At 33.7% G+C, this 19,953-nt stretch overlaps 2 protein-coding genes across 2 annotated transcripts; both read left to right on the forward strand.

Moving 5' to 3' along the window:
- Window positions 1–4,834: 4,834 nt before the first annotated feature.
- On the forward strand, window positions 4,835–7,818 carry Cbr-aexr-3 (the record flags this gene model as incomplete). The annotated part of the gene is made up of 8 exons (XM_002645267.1): window positions 4,835–4,912; window positions 4,965–5,051; window positions 5,931–6,113; window positions 6,243–6,331; window positions 6,378–6,643; window positions 7,378–7,511; window positions 7,562–7,633; window positions 7,714–7,818. 8 exons carry the CDS (start codon window positions 4,835–4,837, stop codon window positions 7,816–7,818), a joined length of 1,014 nt encoding a protein of 337 aa, XP_002645313.1.
- A 9,062-nt stretch (window positions 7,819–16,880) lies between these two features.
- Window positions 16,881–19,277, forward strand: CBG00237 (the record flags this gene model as incomplete). Its single annotated transcript, XM_045240183.1, has 5 exons — window positions 16,881–16,897; window positions 17,051–17,108; window positions 18,700–18,847; window positions 18,927–19,191; window positions 19,244–19,277. The coding sequence occupies 5 exons, from the start codon at window positions 16,881–16,883 to the stop codon at window positions 19,275–19,277; spliced, it is 522 nt and encodes a 173-aa protein (XP_045091507.1).
- Between the last annotated feature and the right edge of the window lie 676 nt (window positions 19,278–19,953).

A 19,953-nucleotide genomic window follows, 5' to 3' on the forward strand; every position in this document is an offset into this window, starting at 1 on the left:
TTCTCTTTTTGGTCTCCCTTGAGAAATAGAACATTGACGTTGGTCTCTTTCTTCAAGTTGCTCTATGCTTTTTTTGGAGATCTTGCTGCTTTGGAGGCTGATAATACTTTGTTAGAAGCAAAAATGTGCTCTAAATTTTCGAGAATAGTCAAATTAGATGAGTGATGTCACATTTTAGAATCCACGCTGCGGTTTAGGGAATCCAAGATCAAATAATTATCATCCCACAAAGTTAATCGGACCTTTTGTTTGCACCCCCAAATAGATTAAGGGCGCGGCTCTTCGACATCTATCTCGTATCCTTCTTCTTTTTGACCAAATGCCCTCTATGTCTAAATTTGGGTTTTCCTCTTGATGTATCGTTTAGGTCCGAAGATCGGATTATCGAGCACAAAATTTTTAGTTTTAAATTAGACAGACTGGTTCTAGGATTCATTTTGTTCATTGATGAATCAAAAGTTTGACAATTGGTATTTTTAGATTCAATGTTATTTTTCTGATTTCGAAATTTCTACTCTCCAACTAAAATATTCTCTTCACGCTATTCACTAATTAGTTGAAACTTGTGATGTTCTCCACTTCGGACCTAATTATTCCCGGTCAAATTCTTGCTATTTATTTTTTTTTTGACATCTTTTTTTCATTTTTTCAACCATTGAGTAAACTGAAACCGTGGGAAAAAACAAAACTCTCCGACACCTTTTTTCTTGAATATTCGTCATTTTTGTCGGACACGAATTATTTAAAGTGAGTGGTTGTATAAAAATATAATTCAATATAATAATGAAATTACTCAAATCAGAAAACATTCTGGATTTGATTAAGTTTTGTTTAAATTAGTCAGTTGTCCTAGGATATTAAAGTTTGTACTTCGAAACAAAATCAGAAAATTGAATTCCAAAGTTACTATATATAAGAATGTGTCCTGATACCAATCTTTGTTCGCAGAAAAGAAACTTTGTTTTCTTTTTTCCCCTGCTTCCACTTTGAAACAATTACTGGCCACATAACACTTCAGACAATACGCGATAATCCTTAAAAATTGTTCGCCTAATCTTCCACAGGAGAAGGAAAACATTGAGAAAAAAAATAACAAGATAGTCAAGTCAAAACTCTGGTCTGTTTTTTTTTCGGAAAAAATTGATATTAAATTTTCAGACCACTCTCTTCAAATGAATTATGTGACCGCACATTGAGAGTGTTTCAATTTTATTAGTCTTGTACACATTTCATGTTTTATTCCTTTCTATTTTGCAGCCACAGAATTTCGTTTCCGGGATTTTCTAAGGCTCATAGAGACCCAAAATTAAGCGGATTTTGAAAAAATAGATAAGAAAAAGACATGTGTCGTAGGATAGGAATATCAGTACTGGGATCAAATAACCGGACTATCTGGAATTTTTCATCTAGAAAAATTTTTGGCGAGGTCTGACGTAATTTCGGGTTTGAGATTTTTCTAATCCCATAATTTTCATTTTCTCTATTTTCTATTTTTGTGTAATTTTGCATTGATTCTTTTCCTTTTCGAAGGTTTCTAAGAACAATTTTGAAAATTCTTTTTGCAATATGGAATTATTGTTTTCAATTTTTTTTTCAAAAAATGAACTACCGCATTTAACAGTGATAAGATTTTTCAATTTACAAGTGCTTACTGAGATATATTTGTTTTCCCTCAGAAACTCCCTTAAATCTAGTTTGTACCCAGCACTAAATGCACCCAAATTTATTTCCGTTTGATAGTTCATTGAGCTGAAGATTGAATCACTTTATAGTATCTCTTTTATCTCTTGGCATCAATTATTCGTGTGGGTTGGGGTCGTCGTCGCCGCACCCCCATTGGAATCTTTTCACAGCGACACATTCATCTTTTTTGTCGTCGGAAAACCTTTTTTTCAGTTTGACCCAAAATAAATCCGCACGCGAGATGAGTTATGTTGCAAACAATAGCCCAAAATGCACGTTTCTTTAGTCTTCCACTTCCTCTTTTCCGGAGAGCTTGTTGTTTTTTTTCTTTGGTTTTTGCACTTAGTTCATGCATAGGTTGATTGGGACAAAAAAAACTGAAGGACGTAGGTGGTTGATACTTTTGAGACTCGATTTTCGCGAAATTGAAAAACATTCCAGAAATTTGGAATTCGTATAATTTTTAATTTTTTTTTTAATCTGATCTTTTCACTCCAAAAAGTTATTTAATGAAAAGTATTACATTTTTATTTCAAAAGTAAAATATTGAGTTGTTGTAAAAAATGTCGTAAATTTTTCCTGTTAACTATTGTCATTGGTCCAGACACTTCTGTTGAAGGAATCTCATCAACTCTCGCCCATTTTTGCTGAATTTGGCGGGTCTTCGAACGACCTATTTCTAAAAACATGGTGTCTATAACAGAATGTTCAGACGGCTGAGGATTATTCTAAGAATGTTTTTAGAAAGTATGTAATGCCGAAAGCCTAATTTGGAAATATCTTGAGAAAGGGTCTTGAAATAAATTTTTTTAGTTCGGACTTGCTAGCAAAGTTGGGGTGCGCACGATGGAATTGAAACCTGCATTTACGTTACAATAAAGATTCAGCCTATTGAAACTGCTTCAAATTGATGTACGGAACATCAGTATTTCAAAATTTGAAATAATTTCACCGATTTTTTGAACTTCGGAATTCCGGAATATTTGAAATTTTGAAATTCCGGTATTTCCAAATTTTTAAAAATTCGGAATTCCCGAATTTTTCAAAATCTATAATTCCGAAAAGAAGCTTTGGAAGAATCCCATCAGGATTTTATTTCGAAAAAAATCTTCGGTAATATTCCGGTCAATTTTCGGAATTATGTTTCAAACAGCTCTGCTTTCAGGTTAAGGCACTTAGAATGTTCTGAAATCTCAAGTGTGTGGTGTACTCCATCGAAATTTTGTGTGAAATAGTGCCCGAGATAAATGTGTTTTGTATTTGTAAAATCCAGCTTCGACACAGAATTTATTTTCTCTGATAATCCGTGTTGTCTTTTATCTTATTGCAAACTGTAAATTTTGAAAAAATGCCAAGCATCAACGACCCGGGCCGGCGACCAGCTCTAAAAGTCATAACAAGTCTACCTACCAATGATTAAAATTTTTGGTTTTATCAATCTCACTTTCTGTTCTTCTTCATTTTTCCTCCACTGTTCCCCACGGCTGCATAAAATAACTGATGAGTTCAGATGTTTTTTAGGTATTGCTGCAAGCTCTTGTCCTTACTCAGCCCCAAAACTTCTCACGGTGTAGTTGAGAAATTCTGACGAAACTCAAAACTAGGCAATTGGTTGTTGTCGTGGGTGTTATATGGAGTGAAAGAAGAGGAAAAGGGAGGAGAAGAAGGAGAGGAAGATGAAGAAGAAAATGAAAAAGAAGAAGAAACGGATTAGTAGGATTCCTGAAATAGTTTTTGTGGTTCTGGCCACTGCCAGTCAAGGTGTGTGTGCGTGTGATTGTCGCATCATTCTCAGTATCCAGAACTACAATCACTGAGAGCAGAGGAGGCGGAGCTCCATTCTTCTCTCATATGGGCTCATTCTCATTTCCGTCAGTTACCTCTTTTTGTTCCTATTAGAATTCATAAATCACCAAATGCATTTTTCTATTCAAAATGGACCTTATTCAGACTCCTTCATTTGTGATGTCAAAGAATGTCAAATAAAATTGGATCAGACCCTTCTTTTTTTTTTTCATCATCTCGCATCAAGAAATATAATAACTTGATTGTACCTCTCTCTCTCTCTCTCTACGCACTTAGTGCTCCTCTTTTCTTTTTTTGATTCTCCTGATGCATGCTAGGTGAACTTGCATTAATCGAACACTCTCTTTTTGTTCTAGGAGCAAAGTTGTAGACTTATATTATGAGCTATGGTTCCATCGAATATTTTTTAGCCAAATAGTACTGTAGGTGATGAATATAGCAATCAGCTTTTAAGGCTCATGAGATCACCGATATAAAGCTGAAAATTATTTTGAGGATTCCACAATTGCTAATTGCAATTTCAAGTTTTTCCAGACACATGATCATGGCATCCCCCACTTCCAAGTCCTATTTGTAGTGAGAAACAAGGAATTCTAAGTTTTATTCTTCCTTTTTGAACAAGAGACCAGTCCCAGTCCCTCTATATTTCGAAAGAAGTTGCTCCACCCAATAAAAAAATTTAACTGCAACGATGAATGTTTACAGTAGGAATTACTCTCAACTATGTAAGTTTTTTTTCCAACCACCTTGTGATCCAAATAAAATACCCTAATCCTCAACTCAATAGAAAACACTAATGCATCCTATTCTACTTTTTTTCCACTCCTGTAATCTGAAAGTTACTTTTCCAATCTGCCACACTCCTCTTTCTGTGTTTTCTTGGCGCCTTTTATCTATCGTTGGAGACGTCGTCTCGATAGTGTTAATCCTGGCTCGACAATTTCGCAAATCCCCGCCGCTCAGCTTTTTTTTTCTGAAATATGTATCTTTCCCTCTATAGAAAAAAAATGAGAAGAAGAGGAATATTTCTTGGTTCTCGTCTAGCTCGTTTTTTTTTAAATTTTCATCTTTGTTCTCATTTCATCCATGCCCTTTTACATGAACCTATAGTCCGGAAAGGGTATTCTGCTCTGGCCGTCTCCATGGAGAAGAGATGGCAAAGAATAGAAGTCATTAGAGGTTGAAAAGTGACGAGGTGGATATTCTCTCCTCTATCTCTCTTTATCCTTTTCTTTGACGTATGATATTTCACCTCAATTTCCGTTTTGCTAACCTTTTCCAGCTAACTCCTCCTATATTTCATTTCCTCAATTTTTTATTTTAATCAATTGTTTTTTATTTCCAGATGGAAACACAACCATTTGATAACTCCACCATGATGGAACTTCTTGAGGAAGAAGAGCCAATTTGTATTGAATCAACAGTAAGTTGTTTTCTTTCTTGGCATCTCGATTAACAGGAAAACAAATCTTCAGTTTCTCACAATGCGAGTGATGGAGAACTATCTGAAATCGTTCGAGTATTTTCTACTGGTATCCTGCTTCTTTTCCACTTTTTTGCAGGTGGGTGATTATGATTAAATATGGGAGGTCTGACGCTTGGTGGTCTAGATGATATGTGTCATCATTTACATTGACTCGGATAAGAAAGAATAGGGTCTTCCGTTTGCAGACAAATAGAGAAGTCTAAACGCCATTTTTTGAGATGTATGGGGGTGAGTGGGAAAAATGAGAAACGTTTTTTTTTCTAAAAATCTGACGTTAAAGAACGGAAACTTTTCAAAATTACAAATAAATAGAAAGTTAAAACTATATTCGTAAGTAAATACTAATAAGATATCAAAAAACGCTTATTTTGATTTTCGGCATTTTCAGTAGTCCGGCTGTCAGGTTTCCGGTCACTTGGAAAATTACAAGAGGTGTAAAATAAGCTTAGATTGAAAATTTTGCTATCACAGTATTTTTCGGAAATAATTTTTTAGCTATTTGGGGATTTTTGAAAGACACCCCTTTTCAACCCGTTTTTGTACGGAATACACGAAAAAGAGTCTTTCAGAAATCGTCAAATATCTGAAAAACTAGGAACTTTTGAAAAATTTTGAGAATGTAAAGTCTATAATCTGGATTTGATTTGAACTCTTTTCGATGTCAACACATCACATGGTTCAGGCGGCTCAAACAAGTATAGTATCTAATTCTGGAACAGTTCCGGATTGTCGTCTATATTCATATAGTCTACGCGCCATGTGTGAATGAGCCAAATATCTATATATGTATCACTCATAGACATACAAAATATTGTAGTGTTCCACAAAACTGAACCTTGTTTTCAATCTATCCTCTCCCATTCCTTATGCTCTCTATTGAGTTCCAGTTTTTTCTTCCGACCAAAACAACATGTTTTTTGATATAACCAATGAACACCATCTCGAATTCTTTCAGATCTATGTACTGCTGAAAGCCGTCAAGTACATCAGAAGAGGTACCGGTGACGAATGTCTTCACGTTTTTCTATTGAGTATGACCCTGGGAGATCTGCTGTTAACGTGCTTCTGCTACCCGATTGAGCAACTCCGTGAACAGGAAATTATCAAACCGCCACAATGGATTAACATTGCACAACACGTACGTGATTTTTATTTATTTTTAGAAACAGAGCTGGATTTTGAGGACAATGATAGGAAGAAGGAAATGAAAAGGGTTTCGAAGAATCCAGAATTTATGAAGAGCAAACATCAAAAATAGTTATTTCAGTTTCTAACATGGGTCGGATTATCGGCATCATCGTTAAGTCTGATTTGTTTGAATGCTGACAAACTCATGTATTTCAAATTCCCATTGAGGTGGGCAGAAGAAAATAATGGGGAAATTTCTCATTCGAATTTTCAGATACGCCAACATGGTTACCTCGTTTAAAGGTGTCTCGTTGGCTTTGTTCGTATGGTTTGGATGCATCGTTTTTGTGACTCTCTGCTGGTGGTTGGAATGTTTCACCTGCGAAGAGGACTGCCGTCAATTGATGATTCTCCCCAACAAAGTGGTCATGTACATCGCGTTCACTGTTTCGGCCTGTATTGCTCCGAGTCTCACTTCCCTTGGTGTTGCCATTTACATTTTGAATGTTGTGACGACTCATCGGAGCAAACTTTCTGATGGTGATTATGGGAAAGTCAGAGAGACGTAGAGAAACTGTTATCGTTAAATTTCAAAAAATTAGAAGTGAGCAATATAAAAAATTGCTCACTTTTAATACTGTGAAGAGCAATGTGTTGGTATCTCGATGTTGAAACATTCATAAAATACGCCAACCAGATGTTCAGATAAGAAAATATGCAAATGTCAAGATACCCAGATATGCTTCATATGTACAGTGCCTGTCAATACGGTATACAAAAATGTAGTTTTGAGCATATGTGTAACAGGCCGGGCCTCGGAAGGCAGACAGGCCATCATTTTACAAGTATGGAAAACACACAAAATATTATTTTTTTGATCAAACAGACAAACGAACAAAACAAAAATGAGGTTCCGCTGTCAAGTTTCCAATAACTATAAAAAGGATATAGAAATGAGGATATAGAAATGAGGATATAGAAATGACCTAGATTGAAAACTTTGCATTCACATAATTTTTTGAAATTGCTAGTTTTTCAACTATTTGACGATTTCCGGAAGACCGCAAAGTCTTCAATCTCAATTCGTTTTCCAATATCCAAAATTTTTGGCCAAGCTGTAATCTCCTGAAAATGGCTGAGAATCTATTGAAAAAATACTTACTTATTTTGTACATTTTATTGACAGGTGCTGTACGTCTTCGTCTAGATCTAGTTTTTTGGATACTCAATTTTTTATGCCTTGATCCAGAAATAACACTTTCCTTTCGTTTCAGAAAATGGAAATTCTTCCCACGCCCTTGCCACTCGACTCCGAACCTTTTACTTCATCTTCATGACCACTATCTTCACCGTCGGAACCTTGCTACCATACAGAATTTACAACATTCAACGTCAACTGACGCCAAGGGTTAGATAAAATGATTTGGAAATTTTTGAATCCAAAAATAAAATTTCCAGGAAACAGGAGATATCAGTTGCGGAAGTATAATCTTTTCGTGGACTTGTCTTTACCTAGTTTCTCTCAATGCGGTGAGAATTTCAACTATTTTTTGACATTTCCCAATAGAAATTCAAATTTCCGTTTTTTAAAGACATTTTTCAATTTCCAGATCCTGAACCCAATAATCACTGTCACCGTATTACCACAATACCGTTTCCGATGGCTTTGCAAAAAACTCGGAGGCGGTTCCTCGCCAACTGCCGTATATGTTTAGTGTCCTAAAATCCTCAATAGTGACACACGCACGCATATCATAAAAAAAACTAGATCTCATTTTTTTGGTGAAAACTTATTTGTTCTACCATTTTGTCCTGTCCTATACTTGGTTTGTCCCCGTTTTACTGTGATTCCAATCGATTAATCGTTATAGATTGTTCTTCTTTGGAAACGGTTTCTAACATACTCATTCTTAAATTATCTTCCCAAAACAACGGCGGTGTTTTATAATGGTTTTACCAATATGAATTTCAATGAAAGTAATATTTATTTTTTCAAAACAAAAAATTAAAAATTACATTGGTTCAAAAAATCGTCAAATAGTTATAATTTTTAAAGATGAGGAATAAACAACCATGGCATTTTATTTAATGACCCACAAACTTTTCGTATTCCTCGATGACAAAAAGTATTGGAAATGATTGAAGAGAACAAAACAGAAATCCATCACATATGAATAGGGACCACAACATTTTTTTCAAACAGTTTTTTCTTGAAATCTTTGTATTTTAAAATGATCTCCTCTTCCCAATAAGCATATTTCCAAAATTTTGTTGAAAAATGAAATTCTGAAGAAGAAATACTCAACAATGCATCGTTCAAGTACCGATGTCATGCAGAACATCTTTTTTATGTGAGAAAAAAACGTTCAAAAAAAAGTTGTCCAAAAGCGAAATCGAACCCGCACGTCTTTGCTTAGCACACCGCTAGCTTAACCAGTACACCAAACGCGCACACCGAGAGTGGGCGCATTGTTTAATTATAACACCGCCACACGCGCGCTCTTTGGAAAAATTATTTTTCGATGCATTTTCTGGAGATTTCGATACAAATGTGCTTCGCATTTTTTTCGGCCAACTTTTTGGAATATCTCACAAACATCATTTTATGTGAAATTTTTTGTAGAATCCGAATATGTAAAGAAATCGAGCGTTTCAGCTTCCATTCGTGATATAATTGTGAAAAACGAATGTTTTCATTGAGTATGTCATTTTGTGACGGAAAATAAAGTACTTTCTGATAATCCAATTCTGTTCAAAATTTATTTGTGTGATGTTCGAGAGTAGTATCATCTATAAAAAACATAATTTTTATAGGTTGTCACTAAAATTTTTCACAATATTTACAGCCAGCTTGGCTGAAATGTACTATTTTCGGCTAACTTTTCTGAGATTTTCATTATGATTTCCTTTTAGTTAAAGTCTTAAGTTATTGGAAACAACAAAAATTTTGAGCGTTTCAGCCACTCATCTTTTTTACTGTGCGTTTTTCTGCCGCCCATTTGTGCTTATTGCTTTTTCCTTCTTTCTTGTAAGAATTTCAGTAAAAACATTTACATATTTGAATTCTACGTAGTCGATTACATAAGGAGTCAAATTTTCAACCAATCAAAAATCCAACCCCCCCCCGCGGAGAAAAAAAATAGGCTCCGCCCCTTTGGCTGTGGTCGCTACATATGAACAATTATATCGCTTGCCTCGATCAAAGTTGTTAATCAGCTCTCAAAATGTTCCTGAAAACAAAGTAATTACATTGAAATAATTAAACCCAAACCTGAGTTCTGCGGCATGACGTGATTCCGATGATCACAATAACAGGGACGATGGGTGCTACCATTTTCTGAAAGAGACAATCAAATGAGAAAACTTTTTAAAATTGAAACGAAACTAGAACATCTGTTTTCGTTCTGTATCTTATAAATATTCTACTGATTCTGTTTAAAATTTCACTATTTTACCAAGGAGCGCATCTTTAGTTCTTATCAGCATTTTTATCGAGGCATACTCAAAGAAATACATTTTTCCTCAGATGTTGTTTATGCACATTGCATGAAAAATACCATGAAAATGAAGCAAAAATTTACAGATCCGTTAATGGTAAAAATAATAAAAAATCCTAACGATTAGTAGACGATCGGAAGAACGAATGCAACAATTCAACCAATTCACAGTTTTGTTTATTTTATCAGTATTGAATTTCTCTCGGTCAAATTTGAAACAATTGCGAATTCTTTAGAAAAAGATGAGGAATAAGCAACCGCGACGTTTTATTCAATAACCCACACTTTTCAATTTTTTCTGAGATCAAAAATGATTGAAACATTTAGAGGGAACAAAACAGAGCAAAGGTTGAAAAAAAAAGAAAAATTCAAAGGATATTACAGCTAGATTATTACCAATTTCACGTATTGAAATGATTCAAGGCCTAAATATCTTCCCAAAACAACGGCGGTGTTAATATAATGGTTTTTGTTTATAATGGTTTTACCAATATCAATTTCAATGTAAGTAATATTTAAAGAGAACAAAACAGAAATCAATCACATATGTACAATTATATCGCTTGTCTCCATTGAGATTTTTAATCGTTAGCCAAGATTATATCTCTGAAAACAAAATAATTACACTAAAATAGATATACGCGGACCTGAGTGCTGCGTCATAGATTGATTCTGATGAGGTTCTGATACGAATTTCTGAAAAAATTATTTTTTTTTTTGAAAAGATTTCAGATTAAACCATTGGGAGGAAGTATTCTTCGACGTCTAAAAAATTTAAAAATCACGCCTACCATTGCTCCCAAACCACCAATCACAATAACCGGGACGATGAGTGCTACCATTTTCTGAAAGAAAAAAAGTTGAATGAGAAAACTTTTCAAATTGAAAAGAAACTAGAACAACGAATTTGTTCCGTATTTTAATGACTATTTGACACTGACTGGGTTTAAAATTTCACTATTTGACCAAGGAGCGAATCCCTAGTTCTTATCAGCATTTTTATCGAGACAGACGCAAAAAAAATAATTTTTCCTCAGTTATAGTTTGTGCGCATCGCATAAAAAATATCACGAAAATGGAAAAAATATGCAGATCCGGTCATGGTCACAATATTTAAAATCAGAAGCAAGAGAATTGCAGACAATCGTAAAATCGAATACAAAAATACAACAAATTTACAGTTTTGTTGATTTTATCAGTATCGAATTTCTCTCGGTCAAATTTGACACGACAGCAAAATTTTTAGAAAAACATGAGGAATAAACAACACTGACATTTTATTTAATAACTCACACTTTTCAATTTTCTCTGAGCTCAAAAACGATTGAAGTATTTAAACGGAACAAAACATAGAAAAGGTTGAAAAAATATATAATTTATTTGAAGTTAAAGCCAGATTATCAAATTTTACTCATTGAAATAATCCAAAGTCCCTGAAGTTTTGTCTTCTAAAATAGAAAATTAAATGCGTCTTTAGAATCTTCGAAAAATCATAAAAAATATCCCATCATAGACTTCATTGATTTTCACTTTTTCACAAAACAAAAAATAGAGGTAACTTTTCAGTTACACACCGTATTTTCTCTAATAAAAATCTACCCTAGCTGTGCAGTTCGTTTTCTCCGTTTATTGCTCTGAATAATATGACTGACCATGTGTGGGAGGCTTGATGAAGCGTTATACTCATGAGAAAAGCTTCAGCAGCCCTGCTAGCAATTTCACGATAGTTTGGAAATTGAACTCTGTCTGTACCGTAAAAATTGTTTTGTCAAAATAAGTTGTAACCTAACTCTCTCCGTTGCGGGTGCGGCGTAAGATCCTCTATATCGGAAACCTTTTTTCAATGATGTTCTGAGTCAAGACTTCTGATCCTAACACGATAAAAAGACATGTTGAGTTTTGTTTTGTTGATTCTTACTGTAGACGTGAATTAGTCTGGAGTTGCACAGTCATTGTTCGTTTCTTCCTGTTGTGTCTTGTGCGTCTGTTATACTGTGGTCGTTAAAATATAAATATGTTTATTCGGGAGTAATTAGAATGAAACAGAAGTATTAAAATCGCGCTCGCCTAGAAAGTAGATCCAAACTTAAAACTTGAGAACGTACACATAAAATGCAACAGACCGCGTCGAGGTGTCCCAAACGCCACAAATACATATGCTAAATAAAACAGTCACCCAAAAAGAAGAAAGTGCGCAGGACGCAGGAGGTAGACCCAATTTCATATCAGCCAAATTCATAATATTCAAATTGCCGGTTTTTTTATTTGAATGACATCATGGTTATTGCAAACACGCTCGCGCGAAAATTTTCTGCGTCTCTATTTGTATTAGTCATGCAGTTTAGATGCGAACATAAATTCATTTTCATCCAAATTTACGCATTGCGATGACTTCTAACTGCATATGAGGTCTATTTTGTTTGATTTTTCTGATTTTCCTAATATTCAAATTATTTCCTCGTTAAAATTCATGTACGTTTTCTCATTATTATTACCATGAGCTTGACAAAACATTTGATAGGATTGTAATTTTAAAACCTTCATCTTTTTTTCCAGTATATTCTACTACCAATATTGCCTTGGCTGTCGGAAACAGATCTACTTTGACAATCAAAAAAGAGCATGTGAGTTCTGTTGAATGAGTTTTGTATTTGAAATTGGAATCAAAGTTTTCAGACAACTCCATCATAATTCAAATTGCTTTTAGAAGATGGCCAATGTGGACAACCGAGAAGCAATGACCAATGTGGATAATAGAGACAAAAAATAAGTTTTTAATTATTTCTTTCATAAACTTTTGAAATTTTTTAAAATAAAAGAACGTTTTATTATTATTCGAATTTTATATCACATGCAAAACTTTTGAAACCATATATTTAAAGCAGAAATTTGTTGTGAAGAAAATAATTGTTTTCACCACATGAGTTTTCTCCTATAATTTTCGTTGATTGTCTTCTCAAGTGTGCAAAACTCAATGATCCTGAATATTTCGAATTTTCGAAAATTTTGAAGTAATTATTCGTCCTTTTCCATTTTCATGAACCAAAACACAGACACAATTTGATTTTGGGAAATTTCGTAATATTCAAGTTATCGGTATTTTTTAAATGGCATCATCTAGTCATAGCAAACACGCTCCTACGAAAATTTTCTGCGTCTCACCGTCTCTATTCATATTAGTCATCCGGTGCAGCTGCGAACATAAACTCATTTTTATCCAAATGTTTGCGTTGCAATGACTTCTAACCGCATATGAGGTCTTTTTTTTTGTTGATTTTTCTGATTTTACTCATAATTCGAACTGATTCCTTGTTAAAATTCGCGTAAGTATTTACTTTATTATTAGCATAAACCTGACAGTGTTTCTAATAGGTACAGTGCGGTCAATACCTATACAACATTTTTTGGGCGCACAGGAAAAACTGGTAAAGATATCAAAACACGGTTAACTCCATTCGAATAATAATCAAAAATAACCCCAGGAATCAAAGTTTCACATTGTTACCAATTTTCTTGGCCTCGCACCATCCGAAAAACCAATTTGCAAGCGGTCAATACCTATACGACACCTTGGAAAATAAAAAATGTCGTGTTTTTTAGAGAGCAAAATTGAACTTTTTTTGTTGGAAGCTATTAAACAGTCCTAAAACAATATATTTTGACAGTTTTTACAAAAAATTGATTCCTCCAATCAAGTTTCGGAAAAAAATTATTTTCAGACATTTTCATCATTTTTTGGGTTCTTGGAAAAACTAAACTTGGCTCCTGGGTAAGTTTTCAAGCTAAAAATGATAGGAATTACTTTTGCAGTAGTTGGAATTCTGTACTGACAGTTTTTATGCTATTCTGACCCGTTGTTTGTGATTGAAGCTGAACTAAAGTTTGAAAAATGAACCTTGAATTCGGTGATTCTGATTTTTGTGAAAAGCTTGCTTTCACGATTGAAATTCACTTTTCAGTACAGAGTAACAGTTTTGATAGCGATTTTAACCACTCAGAACATTTTTAAAACATTTAAAACAGCTTTGAAAATTTTTCAATTGGGTATATTTTTTTCAGTTCAAAGCTCGAGCTCAACTTCAAGATTTCAGAGCTAAAGCCTTGAACGCTGGCATCTTGATCATGATCATTCCTTGAATATTTCCTATCATTTTCAAGTCGGAATCTTACACAGGAGCCAAGTTATTCAAGATTTATTCCAAAAACCCAAAAAATGATGCAAATATCTGAAAATAATTTTTTCTGAAATTTGATTGGACGAATCAATTTTTGTAAAAACTGTGAAAACATGTTGTTTTTAGATTTACATGGAATGACTCCCAAGTGTTACCCTTGAAAAAAATTGAGACCTATATGGTTGGGAAGAGCCTAAAAAGTTATTTTAGAATCCAGAAGGAATAGTTGATAAAATTTTTTTTGGGGAGTTATGGCCCGAAACGTACCAAAAAATGGCTATATTTTTAAAAAATCATAACTTTGTCTGTTTTTGTTTGTTTGTTTAGATTTAAAAAGCGATGAATAGACAATTTACTGATCTTTTGAAAAAAAATTTTTTTGATTTTTTTCTCATTGATTGGATTATTGATTTTTTCAAAAAAACCGAAAAATTTTTCAATATCTCTAAAATCCCAAGTTAACTTTTTTTCTTATTATGACCATTGAATTCAGCACATTTGATTTACTATAGAAACATATCAATACCCGGGTGAAATCATGCTCACATAAGTTATGCCAAAAAATGTTGATTTTTGGCATTTGGTTGCTTTGAATTCGTTGTCCTCGGCGGCCGGTATGACTATGGCCATACTTCTTTTTGTGATTTTTACATGCATATAGTTAGTTTGAAGTCTTTAAAATATTATTCTGCAACATAAAAAGTCAATTATTCGAATGCCGTAATATGTCTTAAAATTGCAACTTTGAAAAAATCAAAATTTTGTCATGTAATACGGCATATCTATGGTCAAACTTGATGAAAACAGCCAAACTCTTTTTTTAACATGATCAAAAAAACCTAATTCTATCAACGACTTGATTAGAATTTTGAGTTAGGCTTTATTGGAAGTGCAAAAAAATGAAGTTGCAATTAATTATTTTCCGGTTTCAAATTCATTATTGTCTTACATTTGTTTTTTATATTTATTACGTTTTGTTTTTAAGTTTATTGTAACTCCTATTTTTTTGGACCACTTATTTCTTTATGGGCCTCCAATTATTATGGGCCTCTGTTCATTTACGAGCCTCGGATTCCAGCAGAGAGCCTTCTTTTAAACATACATGTGGATGGCCGGGCAGGCCCGTCCCGCTCGGTTCGCCTAGGACAACTTTTCAAAAATGTTACTTTTCAAATGTGCCAATATATTTTTAATAGCACAAATATTAATTCAAATGCCTACAACCATCCGAAAAAATCAATTCAATTGAATTTTTAGCAAAAAAATCCAACTTCATTAAGCCAAGGATGAAATTTTTTTTCTAAAAACGACATCAAAACAGTTTTTTTTTTGACAGAATCGTCCTCTAGTGTTTATTTTTATTTATTAAGGAGAAAAGCCATCTTGAAAAATGATGATTTGCTCTAAAATTTCGAAATTTTCAAAAAGCGGGTCGGCCCGCGGGCTGGCCATGTGTAATTTTATCCGGCCCGGTCCGGCCCGCGGGCCGGCCATCTTTTCCACAAGTATGCCTTTAAGGTTACAGTTATGCTTAAAACATTAGTAAATTAATAACTGTGCTCCGATTTTTGTCATTCAATTACATGTATAACATTTAATACCATGAAATAAAAATATAAGAAAATGAATCAAAAGTTTGGCCGTTTCCATCGAGTTCAACTATAGCTTATAGATGTACCCTTGTCAAAATTTACCAAAGAAAGGGTCAGGCTCGGAAAATGGTAAATATTTTCATTTTCAGGGCCTAACTCAAAATTCTAATCAAGTCGTTGATAGAATTAGGTTTTTCTGATCATGTTAAAAAAAGAGTTTGGCTGTTTTCATCAAGTTTGACCATAGATATGCCCTATTACATGTCAAAATTTTGATTTTTTCAAAGTTGCAATTTTAAGACATATTACGGCATTCGAATAATTGACTTTCTATGTTGCAGAATAATATTTTAAAGACTTCAAACTAACTATATGCATGTAAAAATCACAAAAAGAAGTATGGCCATAGTCATACCGGCCGCCGAGGACAACGAATTCAAAGCAACCAAGTGCCAAAAATCGACATTTTTTGGCATAACTTGTGTGAGCATGATTTCCCCCGGGTATTGATATGTTTCTATAGTAAATCAAATGTGCTAAAAAATGTTTATCAACTATTTCTTCTCGATTCTAAAATAACTTTTTACACTCTTTCCAACCATATAGGTCTCAATTTTTTTCAAGGGTAACACTTGGGAGTCATTCCATGTTAGATTTATTTATTTTCAGAGCGGTACATAAGAAAAAGGCAGCTCCCCTCACGAGGAGCGCCTAATAAGTTAAAAAGAGAAAAATAATGGAAAAAGGAGGAATTATATACAGTAAAATACATGTGTTAAAAATAAGGATAATAGCTAGTAGCGAGAAATAGAAGAATCAAGGAGATTTTCCAATTGGGACGGGGTGAGGAAGTGGGGTACATTGGCAGTTATGGCATTCCAAAATGGGATGGTGGATGCAAAAAAATCATTGATATGGGGATTGAGGCAAATTAAAGTCATGGGGCGACGGGCAGAGTTAGATAAGCGGAAATGGTTTAGGACTGTTTTAACAGCTTCCAACAAAAAAGTTCAATTTCGCTCTCTAAAAAACACAATTTTTTTATTTTCCAAAGTGTCGAATAGATATTGACCGCTTGCAAATTGGTTTTTCTTATGGTACGCAGCCAAGAAAATTGTTAACAATGTGAAGTTATTTTTGATTGTGAATCGAATGGCGTTGACCGTTTTTTGATATCTTTCCCAGTTTTTTTCTAGGTAACTCTAAAATTGTAATTTTTTCTCAGAATATTTCTATCCACGATGCTCTGGGTTTTGGAAACTGATTTCATTTAGCTGATTTTATTTAGCAAAAAGTGGGTTTGTTGAATGAGTTTTGTATTTGAAATTGAAATCAAAGATTTCAGAGAACTCTATAATCATTCAAATTGCTCTTGAAATAATGGCAAACGTGGACAATCGGGAATTCGAAAATGAATGATTGTAAATAATTTTCCCAGAAACTTTTCGAAAATCGTCAACAGGTGAACTTTCCTAAACTAGTCAGCTTTGCAATTTAACGTTTCAGTTTCAAAATGCAGAACAACTCCGAGTAAGTGGGCAAGTGTACTACACCGAGGAACAATTTTTGAATTTGAAACTCGCAACTGTTATTCGATTCAGTTGGGGTTACTGATGAACTTTTCAATCAGTTCATAAAAGTGATTTCCTCACAATTTTCTCATACAATTAAATCCTATTCCAGCATTGGATTAATGGTACGAGATGAAAACTTGATGATTCTACGAGAAATTGTATTTGGAGTATGGGATAAGAATTCCAAACATCCATCAAAAAGCAGGCGACGACCAAGTATCGAATTTCTATAATTTTCTAGTTTTCAGTTTTCGCTTCGTGATGGAATTTGAATCGATTTGTGGAAGAGGAGAACTATACCAAATTTATTAACACAACTCTCAGTAAACTTTTTTTTGTTTTTCAATGTTTTTTAATGTGTAATAAATTTTTTTAAGCAGAGGCTAGCTTACAAATTCGGAAAGGCATATGCCAATTATTGCTCTCGCAGCAGGCTAATTGTAGATTTCGAATATTTGCCGTTTGCGCCTTCGAAAATCGGGAAAAAGTCCGGCCCGTCACAAGTATGGCTTTCTCCAATATTTGCTTTCAAAATTTTGAGAAAAAACTATTAAACTAGACTTTAAACTAGACAAAAAAATGTGATTAAATTTTTCAATCGCATGACCAACTGATAAGAAATTCTAAAATAAAAAAAGTGACATAATATTGTAGACATCACTTATTCTACTATTCTCACCCCACAAACTCCTAAAACTTAAAATTCAGATCTTTTAGAACCAGTCACACAAAGCCCAAAAGCCTAATCCTAATCAAAAATATTTTTCAGATGTTAAAATTTTAAAATTTTGTAAATACTTTTTTTTAGACGCCACCTCTTGCAGTCCTACAACAGAGCCACAAACTTTTCTATTTGCATATTCTAACGATTTTTCGTCGAAAACAGTTTTGGATACATGGAAAATATTTTCAACTTCGCCAACTTTTAATTCTTTTTACGGAAGTGTTAGATTTGATACCGATAATCTGGATATTCAGTTTCATACAAATATTCGGTATGCTGTTACTTGCGGGAATTCAATCTTTTTGGAACTCCCAATTTTTGAGTTTCTAAATTTTTTGAAAAATGAAAACGTCCATTTCAGTAATGTCAACTCAACCATTGCAAAAAATTTACCGAATTCAAACCAAGGATTTCAGAATTCCAGCATTGGAAGTAATGTATTCGATGCTATAGAGGTGATATCTTTCTTCCAGTTGAATACATAAGCTTTTCCAGAAATTCTTCTCCAACACTCAAGCACCAGTTTGTGGGTCTATCATCCTTATACTACTGAAACGCTATCCCAATGAAGCAGATAGCTCCCGATTAGTCTCTATAATCCGTTCACACCATGCAATTGTTCATGTTATAACATCGTCAACTCCGTCTGGAGGATCCCAATCACAAGCGATGTATTCCGTAACAACCAAGACCAATGGGATGGGAGCCTTCGAACCTGATGAGAATTTTTGGGATGTGAGTGTTTGTCAAAAATTGAAAAAAATAACGCAACAATATTAGGAAAAATTGAATATTCAAACATAATAATGCAATAGAAAAATTTAATCAGAACGAAGATGAGTATTGAAACCTTCAGTGATAGTTTCAAAATGATTCAACATAAAAATTGCAAAACTAGAAAAGCAACAGAGCTATAAAGTTGTCTATTTTTGTCTTGTTGCTTAAATTTAGTAATACTATCTGAAAGGCATGATTTTTACATTCAATATTAAAAAAAACTGAAAGAATTACCTGCAAGAAATTTCATTTTCCAGGCCATTGGATGGTTTCCAATCTCTGGCACTCTTTATCCGGTTTATGCCACAACTATTCAAGTATCTGGAAAAGGGAAGAAAACTCTTCCAGATTTTTATCCTTCCATAACCGGTGCATATTTGATTGCACTCACTTATCAGGATCATGGTAGGTCAAATATTGTTTTCAGTCAAAATTGTTTCATATATTTTTGATATTCTCAAACTCTTGCACTTCATTCTTTCAGTTCCTGACAACTCGTTCCGAAACTTCAATTTGCATTTTGTCAATCCTGGAGATTCCGGAAATTTCAAAGGCTATCAAGACGGTTCTTCTGATTTATGGGTAATTTTTAAAAATCATTCCATTCGAAAATTTATGATTTCACAGGACGACGGAAACTATATAGCTCAATCGTTTTGGTTTTTGAATCTCGATTACAAGATGACACTGAATTACAATTATATGGGCCAAGATGTGCAGAATCTCCAAATTCGAATTTACAGTCCATTGTAAGATTTCATTATCAGAGTTTTTGATTTTTCAAAAAATTGAGAATTTCAGCGCAACCAACAACTGGCTACCATACAATGATTAGTTTTTCATGGATCGATTGATCTTGTTTCCTTTCTTTTTTGATGAATGAATGAATGCGTATATAATATTTCAAAAATCACATTTATTTGATTTCAAGAGTATTTAAAATTGCATAAATGTGTTTCAAAAGTTCTGTTTTTTTTGTTTTTTAAATATTATTGCAAAAAAAAATCAGAAAAATCTCAAATCTTCAAGCAACGCCGTTGAAAAAGTGTACCGAAAAAAAAGACAGTGCGCAGGACGCAAACGCAATTTCATTCTGGAAATTTTTTAATATTCAAATTAGCAGTCTTTTCATGTAAATGACATCATCTAGTCATAGCAAATACGCTCAAAAATTTCCTGCGTCTCACCGTCTCTGTTGATATTAGTCATGCGGTGTAGATTCGAACATCAATTCATTTTTATTTTAATGTACGCATTTCTATGACTTCTAACTGCATATGAGGTCTATTATTATTGATTTTTCTGATTTCCTTAATATTCGAACTGTATCCATTGTAAAGTTAACGTAAGTTTCCTCTCTATAATTAGCAAGAGCCCGCTCAATTATCTTGGTTACTGTAAGAGATATCAAAATGTTGTAAACTAGTAAAATGTTTGTCATAATATGAGCAACATTTCGATATGTAGCAAAATTTTTATATAAACTATAGAAGCCGAGATAATTGAGCTCA

The sequence above is a fragment of the Caenorhabditis briggsae genome, assembly GCF_000004555.2.
Source record: "Caenorhabditis briggsae complete genome, chrX, whole genome shotgun sequence".
NCBI lineage: Eukaryota > Metazoa > Nematoda > Chromadorea > Rhabditida > Rhabditidae > Caenorhabditis > Caenorhabditis briggsae.